The 17,500-nt window shown below is 38.8% G+C and overlaps 1 protein-coding gene across 1 annotated transcript in view; it reads right to left on the bottom strand.

Annotated features, from left to right (window-relative positions):
• Positions 1–17,500, bottom strand: part of lrrk2 (leucine-rich repeat kinase 2) — a 99,068-nt gene that overhangs the window by 68,998 nt on the left and 12,570 nt on the right. The window contains exons 7-8 of the mRNA XM_061924746.1: positions 12,577–12,708; positions 10,764–10,883 (exon numbers count right to left, since the gene is read on the bottom strand). Of these exons, the coding sequence (XP_061780730.1) occupies positions 10,764–10,883; positions 12,577–12,708 (252 nt within the window). The remainder of the gene's footprint in view (positions 1–10,763; positions 10,884–12,576; positions 12,709–17,500) is intronic.

The raw sequence follows: 17,500 nt of genomic DNA, 5'->3' as shown, positions 1-17,500 counted from the left end.
AGCGCTTTTCTCTAGTGACTCAAAGCGCTTTTACATAGTGAAACCCAATATCTAAGTTACATTGAAACCAGTGTGGGTGGCACTGGGAGTAAAGTGTCTTGCCCAAGGACACAACAGCAGTGACTAGCATGGCGGAAGCGGGGATCGAACCGGGAACCCTCAAGTTGCTGGCACGGCCACTCTACCAACTGAGCTATACTGATAAAGCATGTTTGCATGGTCCACGGGAAGTTGCATCAATGCGGTCCTCCACAGGCCATAGGAAGAACAAAAGTAGGTTCACTCATTTATTTTTATGTATATAAAAAAATCCCTGTTCCCTAAATTACAGTATTATTGTTGTATTTATTTTTACAATAAATGTACAACTTTTTGTAGAATCACTCTACTTTAGCAGAAATGAGCATAAATGCCATATGGCTATTTTTCATGTATTTGCTAATTCCTGTTACTTTCAGAATTGTTACTCAAACAAGTATAAATCATTGACTGTGGGCCAAAAATACATAAAATATGCTTAAAACAAAATGCCGTAAATTTCGGACTACTTTTTTTCCCTGCGCTTTGGAACCTGCGGCCTATAAAACGGTGCGGCTAATTTATGGATTTTTCTATGCTAATTCCCATAATGCTTTGTGCTCAATAGTTTTCACCAAACCCAAGCAGAGGACCGAAGTGGTGTGTTATTGTTTGTGCTACGGCGCCATCTTTTGGACGAGTTCGCTCCCTGTAGGTGTTGCGGGTTGAAAACGCACTTCCTGTTTCAAACCCTTAAACAGGAAGTAAACCCGCCCATAGTTCGAACAGCGTTTGTAAGTTTTACAATATAACTAAAACAATTCGTACATACTAAACCGTCCCATGTGTGATTCTGTCGGAGTGTTTTCGTGCATATTTGTACACGCTATCGTAATGTAACCAATCTAGCGTCGTTAGCATTAGCTAATATGCTAACACGCCTGTGTTAGTATTATTAACTTACAATGGCATTATTTTTGTGTTGTTTCAGCTTCACAAATTCCTCAGTAAATTCACCAAAAGTCACTGTGGAGGTTTTGAGTCGGTTTAGCTGATTGGAGAGCTAATGTGCTGGAATAGCCCATACACTATACAGTATGTGTGTATATCCCTGTGTATGTGCAGTCGTGATCAAAAGTTTACATACACTTGTAAAGAACGTAATGTCATGGCTGTCTTGAGTTTCCAATTATTTCTACAACTCTTATTTTTTTGTGATAGTGTGATTGGAGCACATACTTGTTGGTCACAAAACAACATTCCTGAAGTTTGGTTTTTTTATGAATTTATTATGGGTCTACTGAAAATGTGAGCAAATGTGCTGGGTCAAAAGTATACATACAGCAATGTTAATATTTGGTTACATGTCCCTTGGCAAGTTTCACTGCAATAAGGCGCTTTTGGTAGCCATCCACAAGCTTCTGGTGGAATTTTTGACCACTCCTCTTGACAAAATTGGTGCAGTTCAGCTAAATGTGTTGGTTTTCTGACATGGACTTGTTTCTTCAGCATTGTCCACACGTTTAAGTCAAAACTTTGGGAAGGCCATTCTAAAAGCTTAATTCTAGCCTGATTTAGCCATTTCTTTTAACATTTTTGACGTGTGTTTGGGGTCATTGTCCTGTTGAAACACCCAACTGCGCCCAAGACCCAACCTCCGGGCTGATGATTTTAGCTTGTCCTGTAGAATTTGGAGGTAATCCTCCTTTTTCGTTGTCCCATTTACTCTCTGTAAAGCACCAGTTCCATTGGCAGCAAAACAGGCCCAGAGCATAACACTACCACCACCATGCTTGACGGTAGGAATGGTGTTCCTGGGATTAAAGGCCTCACCTTTTCTCCTCCAAACATATTGCTGGGTATTGTGGCCAAACAGCTCAATTTTTGTTTCATCTGACCACAGAACTTTTCCTCCAGAAGGTCTTATCTTTGTCCATGTGATGACAATGAAAAAGGAGGATTACTTCCAAATTCTTCAGGACAACCTAAAATCATCAGCCCGGAGGTTGGGTCTTGGGCGCAGTTGGGTGTTCCAACAGGACAATGATCCCAAACACACTTCAAAAGTGGTAAAGGAATGGCTAAATCAGGCCATACTCGCCAACCCTACCGAATTTGGGAGACTGCCGAATTTCAGTGCCCCTCCCGAAAATCTCCCGGAGCAACCGTTCTCCCGAATATCTCCCGATTTCTACCCGGACAACATTATTGGGGGCGTGCCTTAAAGGCACTGCCTTTAGCGTCCTCCACAAACCTGTCGTCACGTCCGCTTTTCCTCCATACAAACAGCGTGTCGGCCCAGACACATAATATATGCGGCTTTTACACACACATAAGTGAATGCAAGGCATACTTGATCAACAGTCATACAGGTCACACTGAGGGAGGCCATATAAACAACTTTAACACTGTTACAAATATGCGCCACACTGTGAACCCACACCAAACAGGAATGACAAACACATTTCGGGAGAACATCCACACCGTAACACAACATAAACACAACAGAAAAAAAAATACCCAGAATTCTTGCAGCACTAACTCTTCCGGGACGCTACAATATACACCCCCCGCTACCACCAAACCCCCCCCCCCCCCCATCTCCCGAATTCGGAGGTCTCAAGGTTGGCAAGTATGCTCTAGTATACTCTGGACTGAAGCTGTGTGCCTTCATTGTTTTTGTAGCTGTTGTTTTGAGGCATGTTTAAAAATAATAATAATAATAATAATAATGCACTTTGTGAAAGTCAAAGTATAGTATTTCCCATATTGTAGTGGGTATTAGGATTATCTCAGGGAGAGCATGTCCCAAATTCCAAGCTGCTGTTTTGAGGCATGTTAAAAAAAATAATGCACTTTGTGACTTCAATAATAATTAAAGCTGCAAGCAGCGATGGACGGGACCGACTTTGACGGCACATAAAATCCAAACCGGAGCAGTAATTAAAACTCTTTGGTCAACTTTTAATCAGAAGGGTTCAATCTCTCTCCTGTGCTAGTTTGAAGCCGACACGACAAACGCGCTCTGAGGAGATAATGTTTGAAAAAAGGTGACCGGTTTTTAGAAAACTTTTGTATTGAAGGGGGAATAGCAAACTTCCTGTTGATTTTTGCTGGGGGTTGTCAATATATCAAATGTAGGTCTAAGTGAGACCTACATAGAGGTTTTTGTTTCATGTCTCTAAGACATTCCTACTGGAAGTTACAGGCAGTTTTGTCTGAGTTTTCTTCCTAGGAGCAGTTGTGTCTGTTTTCTGCCTAGGGGGCGCTAGAGCGCAATTTTGAGTTTTGGGATTGAGTTTTTTTATTAGATCTCAATTTTTGCCAGTCCTGATGTGTGTGTCCAGTTTGGTGAGTTTTGAAGCATGTTAAGGGGGTCAAATTACAGCTCAAAGAGGCAAAAGTGACTGTTTTTAGTAAACTTTTGTTTTGAAGGGGGAATTGCCAACTTCCTGTTGATTTTTGCTGAAGGATGTCAATGTATGAAATCTAGGTCTAAGTCAGACCTACATAGAGGTTTTGGTGTTTCATGTCTCTACGACATTCCTACCAAGCAGTTTTGTCTGTGTTTTTTCCTAGGGGGCGCTAGAGCGCAATTTTGAGTTTTGGGTTGTTTTTTTTTTTATTAGATGGCAATTTTCTCTAGTCCTGATGCGTGTGTCAAATATGGTGAGTTTTGAAGCATGTTAAGGGGGTCAAATTACAGCTCAAAGAGGCGGCGGAATAATAATAGTAAAACCTTACAATTACAATAGGGTCCTCTGTCCCAAAGGGACATTGCGGTCCCTAAATATGGCAGTGCCATGTTGGCATTTTTTTCCATAACTGGAGTTGAAGTTGTTCTCTTATTTTGGAAATCCTTGTTACATTGTTTAATGCATCCAGCGGGGCATCACAACAAAATTAGGCATAATAATGTGTTAATTCCACGACTGTATATATCGGTATCGGTTCATATCGGAATCGGTAATTAAGAGTTGGAAAATATCGGAATATCGGATATCGGCAAAAAAGTCATTATCGGACATCTCTACTCCAAATTCTTCCGGACAAGCTAAAATCATCAGCCCAGTCTTGTGTGCAGTTGGGTCATACTTGCCAACCCTCCCGGATTTTCGGGGTTGACTCCCAAAATTCAGCGCCTCTCCCGAAAACCTCCCGGGACAAATTTTCTCCCGGGAGGTTAGTGCTGCAAGAAGCCAATGTATCCCGTCCGCCCGCCAGCCCCCAAACCAGCCGGCAAGCCAACGCCAGCCAGCCCCACAACCCCACAAGCGCACAGACACCAGCCACAGTCCCCCAACCACTCCAACCCAACACAGCGATGCCAACCGCTGGTATCACCGCAGCAACCATCACCACCACCGCCCGTCCGCAGCGTAAACACCCGCGGCCGCCGAAACCAAAACAAAAAAGCGACCGACCCCGTAAACCACAACAACGCACACCCCCGGCTACCACCGAGGCCACCAACCCACCTACCCCAACTCATCCACAGCCAGGCCAATTGAGCCACCGGACATCCACACCCATGCACACACCTACACATTCATATACACATACATACACACATACATATATGCATATACATATACATACACATACACACATATACACACGCATGCATATACATATAAACATACACATCCACACATATATACACATTAATACACCCACACACATATACATAAGCCCACATATACACAAACACATACATACACAACACACACAAAAAAAATAAAAAATTAAAAAAAAAAATTTTTTAAATTAAAAAAAAAAAAAAAAAAAAGAAAGAAAATAAAAAAATAAAAATAAAATAAAAATAAACCCTTTAAATAAAATAAAATAAATAAAAATAAACAAGAGGCCTGGTCGCCAACAGTGCCCAACGCCACCAAACCCCGCAGCCCCTCCCGCACGTCCAGGCCCCCCCCGCCCACCACCCACCAGGCATCCCATCCGGCAAAAAGCCATAAGGGCCCAGCCCTGCGCCCACAGCCGGCATGCCACGGCACCTCAGCAGACCCGGCGCCGCGATCAGCAATGCACACCGGGGCAGCGACACATACATATGTACCTACATACATACACACAGATTTCACCATACATATATACAAACGTACACACACCCACATACACGCGTACCCATATATAATTTAACAGAATAAGTTAAATATATTAAATAGATTTAAAAAAAAAAAAAAAAAAATAATAATAATAATATATATATATATATATATATATATATATATATATATATATATATACATACACACATACATATATACATATACACATACATACACATACATACATACATACATACATACATACATATATACATACATACATATACACATATACGCATACACATACATACATATATATATATATATACATACACATAAAATAAATTAAAATAAATAAATAAAATTAATAAAAAAATAAGGGCAGAGTAAAACACAGGAGGGGGACTCCCGCAGGGCAGCCGGGCAGCACCGCCGGGGCCCCAACAAGGGAGGCAAGCAGTCCCCCCAACCCGGCACCAGGCAGGCCCGCACAGCCGCAGCGCAGGGCGACCCCGGGCAGACCCCGCCCCGCGCCCCAGGGGAAGGAGGAAGCCCACGGACACCCGGAGCCAGAGGGGCACGAGCCGACCCCCGCCCGACAGCGGCAAGACCCCAGCCCCACGGGCGCAACCCCCCGCCCAACCACCCACGGGAGGGACAGCCCCCCCAACCAACCCAAGGCGGCCGCCCACAGCCCCACCCGCACCCCAACTCCCGCCCAGGCACCTCCACCCACCCCCAGCCACCAGACCACCCACGGATCGGCCCGCCAGGCCGGAACCAGGAAACACACCCCAGGCCCACCCGACCCCGCGGCACACGGCCCCCCCGGCACCCAGGACCCCCCACCCACGGAGCAAGACCCCCGGGACAGAGCCCCAGCCCCGGCCCCCAAGGGAGTCAGGTCAGAAAATTAATTAGCGGTGCCCAAAGAGATCGGAATTCTGTCAGTTGTTGGTTTGATTCAGCAGACATTCTTTCCATAACTACATAATCTAATAAAATGTTTTTGTAAAGGTTTATACATAAATTATTTTTTGATTTCCAATTTATGAGAATAGTTTTCTTGGCGATGCCTAACGCATTTATAAGGAGGTATGTTTTGTTTATAACAAGATCAGTTGCGGAGAGATCACCCAACAGGCAGAGTGCGGGGGAGATGGGAATAGGAATCTCTAACGCTAATGATAGGTTCTCGCACACTCCAAGCCAAAAGTTACTCACGGGAGCACAGGACCACATTGAATGCAAATAATTATCTATCTTATTATCTGAGCAGTGTACACAGATGTTAGAGTCAGCTAAACCCATTTTATACATTCTTAGACCGGTGTAATATATTCTGTAAAGTATTTTGAGCTGAATCAGTCGTACATTTGGATTCTTAATCAAACGAGTAGTATTGAGGCATATTTGTTTCCAGAATTCTGGGTCACAGCTTGTTGATACGTCTGAGTGCCATTTAGAAGTTGGAATACTTATTGTGTTATCTATTTTTGATAAGAGAGCATATAATTTGGATAAAGCTTTGGGGGCAGATGTTTTGAAGAATTTAACGGTCGTAGGATTACTTTCCCATGTTGTTTTGTTGAATCTTGCGCTGATTACAGATTTGATTTGTATATATTCTAGAAATTTATTAGGATTGATTGCATATTGTGTTATTAAACTTTTAAAAGAGATAAAACTGTTTGCATTGATGATATCCCCAAGGCATCCGACTCCTTTATCATACCATGTTGGAAAGTTCAATGGCTTCTTGTTTAAAAGAAAATCAGGATTATTCCAAATAGGCGTAAATTGGCATGGAGTGAGCGGGGACCCAGTTATTTTCAAAAACTCCCACCAAGCTGTTAAGGTAGTGCGTATATTAATACTTTTAAAGCAGTTGTGTTTTCGGAGAATTTGGCTAATAAAGGGCAAGTTAGAAATTGGGATCTCCTGGCTAAGTGATTGTTCAATCTCTAACCATAAACTATCTAATAAAGTGGGATTGATACATTTTAATATATATTGTAGTTTATTTGCAAGGAAATAATAGGAAAAGTTTGGGAGTTCTAGACCCCCATGTTCTTTGGGTTTTTGTAAAGTTTTAAGGCTGATTCGTGCTGGTTTACTCTTCCAAAGAAACTGATTGATGTGTGAGTCTAGTGACTTAAACCAGATTTGAGAAGGTTTGGTTGGAATCATTGAAAATAGATAATTAACCCTAGGCAAGACCATCATTTTCACGGTAGAAACCCTTCCCATAAGTGAGATTGGCAATGTTTTCCAACGCGCCAGATCATCCTCAATCGATTTTAAGATTGGGGAGTAATTCAAGCGATTCAGATCTGACAATGTGGAGGAAATATTGATTCCCAGGTATATAATGTTCCCTTTATGCAGTGGAATCGATGAGGTGCTCTGAAAGTCAAAATTAATTGGTAACACAGTAGATTTGGACCAGTTGATGGAGTAATCTGAAATAGAACTGAATTTATTGATAAGTGAGATTGTATCTTGAAGAGAAGAATGTGGATTTTGTAAGAAAAGTAATACATCATCAGCATAAAGGCTTATTTTATGATGAACGGTTGCGGTATGGATGCCTTTAATATTTGCATGCTGTCGAATAGCGGTTGCAAAAGGTTCAATAAATATAGCAAACAGTGACGGAGAAAGTGGACACCCTTGCCTTGTGCCCCTCATAAGATTAAACCTTGGAGATATTTGGCTGTTCGTTCTAACCGAAGCTGTAGGAAAACTATATAGGACCTTAATCCATTCTATAAATGAGTCTCCAAATCCAAATTTCTGTAGAGTAGCTAGAAGAAAATTCCAGTTCACTCTATCAAATGCTTTTTCAGCATCTAATGAAACAACAGCTGTTTTTAGATTATGAATAACAGAATAGTCTATCACATTGAGTAGACGGCGAACATTGTTGGACGATTGTCTCTCTTTGATGAAACCTGTTTGATCAGGATGTACTATATATGGAGTGACTTTTTCTAATCTTTGAGCTAATACTTTGCAGATAATTTTAAGATCAGCATTAATCAGGGAGATTGGCCGGTAACTGGATGGAAGTGTTGGGTCTTTATCAGGTTTTAGCAAGAGACTGATCGTGGCAGAGTTCATATTTGGAGGAAGGAATGAGTTTTCTTTAATCTCTAAAGCCATTTTCGTAAATATCGGAGCTAGCAGTGACCAGAATGTTTTGTAGAACTCCACAGGGAACCCATCAGGCCCTGGTGCTTTATTGTTTGGCATCTGTTGAAGAGCATCGTGTAGTTCGCCTACAGAAATAGCAAGATCTAAATTTGATACCTGCCTTGTATTCAATTTAGGTAAGTCTATACCATTGAGAAATGTCTCAATGTCTGAAAGAGATGGGTCAATCTGGGGTGTATACAAGTTTCTGTAAAAGTCTCTAAAGATGGAGTTAATTTCCTCAGGAACGTGTGTAATGTTCCCAGCTGAATCCTTGATGGATGGTATAGAGTTTTTTTCTTTGTTTAATTTTAGTTGGTTAGCCAAATATTTGCTTGGTTTATTGTCATGTTCAAATTTTTCTAAGCGTAACCTCTGGAGCAGGAATGGACTTTTCTTATCAATTATTTCTCTTAAATCTAATTTGAGTTTTCTCAGTTTGTTCAGAGTGTGATCATGTTGTGAATTCGCATAAGCTAATTCTAATATTTTTATTTCATTTTCAAGTTCCTGCTCTAGTAAACGTTCCTTTTTTTTCTTGTATGATGAATAAGAAATCATTTTTCCTCGCATAACTACTTTTGCCGTCTCCCAGAGAACGCACGCCGTGATTTCTGGTTGATCATTAAAATCTAAAAAATCTGTCCATTCTTTCTCAAAATAGTTTAGGAAGTCTGGGTCCTTTAGTAATAATGTATTAAGTCTCCATTGTTTGATAGGTGCAGTGATAGTTTTGTTGGTGAGGGAAAGTGAGACAGGTGCATGGTCACTGATGATGATAGGATGGATGTGAATGTTTGAGATGTCAGATAAAATTGAGCTACTAGTTAAAAAGTAATCAATGCGAGAGAATGAGTGGTGAACTGGAGAAAAATAAGTGTATTCCCTAAGAGTGCGGTGATAAGAACGCCAGGCATCGCAAAGACCATAATCCTTCATATATTGCTTAAGTATTACCACTGACTGAGACTCACGGTGACTCCCAGTCACTCTGGACCGATCTATATTTGGATTAAATACTAAGTTGAGGTCCCCTCCTAGAATCAAGCAGTGGTTTGAGTGAGGAGAAAGTGAAGAGAAGAAAGTGTGAAAAAAGGAGGGGTCATCAACATTTGGACCATAAATGTTGGCGATACATAAGTTTCTCCCATCAACAGAAATATTAAGAATGATGTATCTTCCCTCTATGTCAGTAATGGAGTTATGGACTGTAAAGTTGACCTTTCTACTTATGAGAATGGCTATGCCTCTCTGTTTGGAGTTGTAACTAGCAAGGTATGTGTGTGGGTATTGCGATGAATGCAGTTTTGAGGTATCAACTCACTGAATAATATCCATGTGATCTTTATAAGTTTAAGTACACATTCTGATGGTGGAGCCTAACTCTAAAGTGTTTGTGAGTTGTAGTTTGTATTTGTGAATGAATCCAGTGCACAGCTGCAGTAATCAATACAAAAAGGCGACGTGAGTGCACAATGTTTATATAGGAATTTCTGATCCTAATTCAGACTCCCAAATTAGAGCTCCCGTTTTCTTATTGATTTTATCATGTATATTTGTATAATGTGTGTGTTCTGAAATAGTGACAGAGAATAGAACAAGGATGGACAATTCAACCCTTAACTCAACAATGAGTAGATGAGTGTTATGTGTGTGTATATGTGTAAATAAATGAATACTGAAATTCAAGTATTTATTTATTTATTTATATATATATATATATATATATATATATATATATATATATATATATATATATATATATATATATATATATATATATATATATAATAAAAAAAATATCTATATATAGCTAGAATTCACTGAAAGTCAAGTATTTCTTATATATATATATATATATCTTAACCACGCCCCCAACCACGCCCCACGCCCCACGCCCCACCCCCGGCCACGCCCCCCACCCCCCACCTCCCGAAATCGGAGGTCTCAAGGTTGGCAAGTATGAGTTGGGTGTTCCAACAGGACAATGACCCCAAACACACGTCAAAAGTGGTAAAGGAATGACTAAATCAGGCTAGAATGAAGGTTTTAGAATGGCCTTCCCAAAGTCCTGACTTAAACGTGTGGACAATGCTGAAGAAACAAGTCCATGTCAGAAAACCAAACAAATTTAGCTGAATTGCACCAATTTTGTCAAGAGGAGTGGTCAAAAATTCAAGCAGAAGCTTGTGGATGGCTACCAAAAGTGCCTTATTGCAGTGAAACTTGCCAAGGGCAAATATTAACATTGCTGTATGTATACTTTTGACCCAGCAGATTTGGTCACATTTTCAGTAGACCCATAATGAATTCATAAAAGAACCAAACTTCATGAATGTTTTTTGTAACCAACAAGTATGTGCTCCAATCACTCTATCACAAAAGAGTTGTAGAAATTATTGGAAACTCAAGACAGCCATGGCGTTATGTAAACTTTTGATGGCGACTGTAATGTATGTGTGTGGGTGGGCGTGTCCTCACTGAGTTCAGCCAGGCAGGAGAGGGCGGCGGCTTGCAGCGCGGCATTGTGGGGGAACGCGTAACAGGCCCTCACTGCAACCCTCGCCGCGCCGTTGAGCACCAGGATGTTGTAGTAGCTCTCTATGGCGACAGACAAAACACATCAAGCAGCGTGAATCACTCTTGGCCGCCTCGCTTATCGTCACGCAGCGTCAACACGGAAGCTTATCACGCCGATGCCATCCAAACATGATCGTGACGGCTGATCTCTTTGGTAAATACCGTTATCGTCACGCTGACGGCCACAGTTATTCATTGACAGACACTGTTTTTTTTGTTTTTTTTTACTTTGATGTATTTTGCAGGATCAACAGGTGTACAAAATGATACCATTAAAAAGTAGTCCAAATATATACAAGCCATAAAAACACTTTAAATGTATGAAAAAGTGTCCTATGCAGCTTTGGGATTTACTTGATGTCATTAAGTTCCTAGTTGTTGGAGGTATGTGTGTTTATATATGGAGGAGAATTCTTACAATGCTAGCATGCTAAAAAAAAATTTGCCAATTTTGGAGCCTCACACTGAGTCATATATCTTGGTACTTATGCAGTTAGCATTCTAAAATTAGAATGCTAGCATGTTTGTTTGTTTTTTTACCAATTTTGCTGATGTACACCATTATAACTTAGCACTTGACGTTAACTAATAGGATGCTAACCTTTTTAGCTTTTTTTTTTTTTACAGCTGTACACCTCAGAGTCATATAGTTTGGCACTTGACACGTGCAAATTGTTAGCATGTTAAACTTTTTAGTTAATTTTGCTAGCCGTACATAACACATGCTGTTAGCATGCTGAAATTAGAATGTTTGCATGTTAGCATTAAAATGCTAACTTTTTTTTTTGCCAATTTTGTACACTTCAGAGTCATATAGCTTGGCACTTGACACATGCTAATTGTTAGCATGTTAAACGTTTTAGTTAATTTTGCTAGCCGTACATAACACATCCTGTTAGCATGCTGAAATTAGCATGCTAGCATTATAGTGCAAACTTTTTTTTGGCCAATTTTGTAGCCGTACACCTCAGAGGCATATAGCTTGGCACTTGACACGTGCAAATTGTTAGCATGCTAAACTTTTTAGCTAATTTTGCAGGCGTACATAACACATGCTGTTAGCATGCTGAAATTAGAATGCTAGCATGTTAGCATTATAGTGCAAACCTTTTTTTGGGCCAATTTTGGAGCCCTACACCTCAGAGTCATATAGCTTGGCACTTGACACATGCTAACTGTTTGCATGCTGAATTTTTTAAGTTAATTTTGCAGCCGTACATAACACATGCTGCTAGCATGCTGAAATTAGACTGCTAGCATGTTAGCATTAAAATGCAAACTTTTTTTTTTGCCAATTTTGTACACTTCAGAGTCATATAGCTTGGCACTAGACACATGCTAACTGTTAGCATGCTAAACTTTTTAGTTAATTTTGCTAGCCGTACATAACACATGCTGTTAGAATGCTGAAATTAGAATGCTAGCATGTTAGCATTATAGTGCAAACTTTTTTTGGAGCCAATTTTGGAGCCCTACACCTCAGAGTCATATAGCTTGGCACTTGACACATGCTAACTGTTAGCATGCTAACTTTTTAGTTAATTTTGCAGCCGTACATAACACATGCTGTTAGCATGCTGAAATTAGAATGCTAGCATGTTAGCATTATAGTGCCAACTCTTTTTTTTTTGCCAATTTTGAAGCCGTACACCTCAGAGTCATATAGCTTGGCCACTGGAGGGCCACCTCCACATTCATCTTCATGAGTTCTGACCTGAAGTGAACCTCCTGAACAGACGGCACGCTGTCTCCTGAAGCTCCTCCTCCGCCGGGAAGGCGTCCATGGCGGAGACAAGCGCGCTGTAGCAGCGGGCGCCGCCGGACATCAACATCTCCACGTTGCTGCCTGCAGGGACAGCACAGCGCTCATTAGGGCAGGACTTTGAACACGTTTTTGGATATGAGTAACGGGACAAGGGAAAGTTGCCGTTTAAGCGTCTGGGGAACAAACGGCCGCTGTGAGAAGACGGCGTGCATTTCTTGAGACGGGAGTCCGATTTTCCCACCAAAATAAAAATACCCCCGTCGAATCAATTATTCATGACCGCTCAGAACTGATCATGCGTGGAAGTTCTCTCATATGTCCACGCTTTGGCAGTGACATCACTAGTTTGAATTTTCCCTTATCGAAAAAAAATGTGTAGCATTTTGACAATATATATATATAAAAAATACGCAATTAATAAGTAAGAATAAAATGCACTATTGGATATAAAAAGTTTAAATAAAACTAAAATATAGATTAGGACCGAATAAAAATGTGAGTACTAAATTGTATAAACACACTTCTAAAACAGACGGGCCAAATGTAACACATATTCATTAGGGGTGCCAAACCTTTTTTTTTGGTTCGAATTAATCGCAAATCTTATGCGTAACGGTTCTTAATCAATTAAAAAAAAAATCTAACATTGATTAAAAAAAAAATATATATATATATATATATATATATATATATATATATATATATATATATATATGTGACTATAAAAAAGTCACATATAAAAAAAAAATATATATATATATATATTTCCAATATATCGCACATATGTATAGATTTATGTTTTACACACACGCACATGCACGCACACACACACAAACATATATATATATATATATATATATATATATATATATATATATATATATATATATATATATATATATATATATATACATACATATATACAGTATATATATGTATATATATATATATACATACAGTAAATATATACATACATACATACAGTATATATATATATACATACATACATACATACATACATACACATATGTACATATACAGTATATATACATACATACACATATATACATATATACATACATACATATATACAGTATATATATGTATATATATACATACAGTAAATATATACATACATACAGTATATATATACATACATACATACATACATACACATATGTACATATACAGTATATATACTTACATACACATATATACATACATCGGATTGATACCTATATTTGTGGTATCACCCAAAACTAATGTAAAGTATCCAAACAAGATATTTCACAATAATGTAATAAGTGATTATTACATTTTAACAGAAGTATGGATAGAAAATGTTAAAACAGAAAGCAAGCAGATATTAACAGTATATAAACACGTCGATTAATAACACATTTTGTACCACTTGTCCCTCATAATTTTGACCCTATTTTATTTAAGGCCAAAATTGTTCTTTGATTGCAAAAGGAAAGGTACGTTTAAGGTACCGTAAGATTATCTTCTTTAAATAAAGCCAATAATGCAATTTTTTTGTGGTACACACTAAAAGATACAGGGTTATTTTGATAACCCAATTAGGGCTGCAACAACTAATCGATTAAATCGATTAAAATCGATTATAAAAACAGTTGGCGATTAATTTAGTCATTGATTCGTTGGATCCATGCTATGCGCATGCGCAGAGGCAATTTTTTTTTAATAAACTTTTATTTATAAACTGCAACATGTACAAACAGCTGAGAAACAATAATCAAAATATGTATGGTGCCAGTATGCTGGGTTTTTTTTCAATAAAATACTGGAAAGAGTAGATATGTAGTTTGTCTCTTTTGTCCGATTATTAATCGATCAATCGAAGTAATAATCGACAGATTAATCGATTATCAAATTAATCGTTAGTTGCAGCCCTAAACCCAATTTATGAGTTGCTAGTGTTTGGTTAAATTTTGGAGTTATTTTTACTTTCAATCCATTTTTTTGGGTTATAAGGTTATTATTTAATTACATTTCTGGGTTTTCAAAATTACGAACCATTTTTGGGTCGTTTTTCAACAAGTAATGCATTTTTGGGTAAAAGGCTTTTTTTTTTTAAATTAAAAATTGACTTTTTAAATACATTTTTACAATCACCCAACATTGATTTAGCATACCTCAACTTTTGGGTTAAATAATTAAAAGCAAAAGTTGGGTTGAAAAAATTAACCCAAAATGTTGAGTTAAAATAACTCAAATAGGGGGTTCCTCCTTTTCTGAACCAACAGTTGGGTTAAAATTGGGTTATTTTTTAACCCAACATTTTTTAGTGTGTACTCTTTATTTAGAAAAAAGTAAAAAAGTATCAGTACCAAAATATTGGTATCGGAACATCCCTACCATGAACTAAGTTTTTAATACTTTTAGAAACAAAACATCTGAGGTGGCGCCCGCAAATCTACATTATGTACATAAAGTACACGCTAATACACATTGTGTATATTTTTACCCCAGCATGCACGTGTTCAACTTCCTGGAGAATTAATCATCCATTACGTGACTTCGCAGAAAAGCCACCGGAAAACCTAATCAACAAGACGAGGGGCTTTCCACCAGCACTCCAGCCACAAAGGGAGCCGTCGGAGGTTTGAATTGCATTTGCTGCCATGTTTGTTGCACAATGTTGCATCACATGGGAATGTGCACTCACTCACTCACTCACTCACTCACTCACTCACTCACTCACTCACTCACTCACTCACTCACTCATTGGCATGTGTGTCAATAAAATACTTTCTGCCTAAATGTCTTTGTTCTTTGGGCACCGGTCCGTTCCGATTCTGGGGATGATGATTCGATAGTTTATACACGATTTTTATTTGGCATATAAATTATAATTATTATTATTTTATTTTTTTAAACGGTTACAAAAGCTCCTCTTGGCTATACGGCTTAGACGTGTAGTGTTGGCCCCAAGAACGTCTTTCTAAAAATGCATTTTTAAAATTGTATGTACAAAAAATTACAGGATGTTAATCGGTCTAATTAATTAAAGATGATACAGGTGTTCAACATGAGGATACAGGTTATCAACATGATATACAGGTGTTCAACATGATGATACATGTGTTCAACATGCTGATACAGGTGTTCAACATGATGATACAGGTTATCAACATGATGATACAGGTATTCCACATGAGGATACAGGTGTTCAACATGCTGGTACAAGTGTTCAACATGAGGATACAGGTGTTCAACATGTTGATACAGGTGTTCAACATGTTGATACAGGTGTTCAACATGTTGATACAGGTGTTCAACATGAGGATACAGGTGTTCAACATGATGATACAGGTGTTCAACATGAGGATACAGGTGTTCAACATGATGATACAAGTATTTCAACATTAAAGGTGTTCAACATGATGATACATGTGTTCAACATGCTGATACAGGTGTTCAACATGAGGATACAGGTATTCAACATGTTGATACAGGTGTTCAACATGTTGATACAGGCGTTCAACATGATGATACATGTGTTCAACATGCTGATACAGGTTATCAACATGAGGATACAGGTTATCAACATGATATACAGGTGTTCAACATGATGATACATGTGTTCAACATGCTGATACAGGTGTTCAACATGATGATACAGGTGTTGAACATGAGGATACAGGTGTTCAACATGCTGCTACAGGTGTTCAACATGTGGATACAGGTGTTCAACATGTTGATACAGGTGTTCAACATGTTGATACAGGTGTTCAACATGATGATACATGTGTTCAACATGATGATACATGTGTTCAACATGAGGATACAGGTGTTCAACATGCTGATACATGTGTTCAACATGCTGATACATGTGTTCAACATGCTGATACAGGTGTTCAACATGAGGATACAGGTTATCAACATGATATACAGGTGTTTAACATGATGATACATGTGTTCAACATGAGGATACAGGTGTTCAACATGCTGGTACAAGTGTTCAACATGATGATACAGGTGTTCAACATGCTGATACAGGTGTTCAACATGAGGATACAGATGTTCAACATGTTGATACGGGTGTTCAACATGATGATACAGGTGTTCAACATGATGATACAAGAATTCAACATTGAAGGTGTTCAACATGATGATACAGGTGTTTAACATGTTGATACAGGTGTTCAACATGAGAATAACTCAACATGTTGATACAGGTGTTCAACATGTTGATACAGGTGTTCAACATGAGAATAACTCAACATGCTGATACAGGTGTTCAACATGCTGATACAGGTGTTCAACATGCTGATACAGGTGTTCAACATGAGGATACAGGTGTTCAACATGTTGATAGGGGTGTTCAACATGCTGATACAGGTGTTCAACATGAGAATAACTCAACATGATGATAGGGGTGTTCAACATGCTGATGCAGGTGTTCAACATGAGAATAACTCAACATGATGATAAAGGTGTTCAACATGTTGATAGAGGTGTTCAACATGATGATACAGGTGTTCAACATGCTGATACAAGTGTTCAACATGCTGATACAGGTGTTCAACATGCTGATACAGGTGTTAAACATGCTGATACAGGTGTTAAACATGCTGATACAGGTGTTCAACATGAGAATAACTCAACATATTGATACAGGTGTTCAACATGCTGATACAGATGTTCAACATGAGGATACAGGTGTTCAACATGATGATACAGGTGTTCAACATGATGATACAGGTGTTCAACATGATGATACAAGTATTTCAACATTAAAGGTGTTCAACATGAGGATACAGGTGTTCAACATGATGATACAGGTGTTCAACATGAGGATACATGTGTTCAACATGAGGATACAGGTTATCAACATGATATACAGGTG

This window comes from Nerophis lumbriciformis, linkage group LG29 (genome assembly GCF_033978685.3).
Source record: "Nerophis lumbriciformis linkage group LG29, RoL_Nlum_v2.1, whole genome shotgun sequence".
NCBI classification, from domain to species: Eukaryota; Metazoa; Chordata; class Actinopteri; order Syngnathiformes; family Syngnathidae; genus Nerophis; species Nerophis lumbriciformis.
The sequence above is the reverse complement of the archived record's forward strand: the minus strand, read 5'-3'. Positions and strand labels throughout refer to the sequence as shown.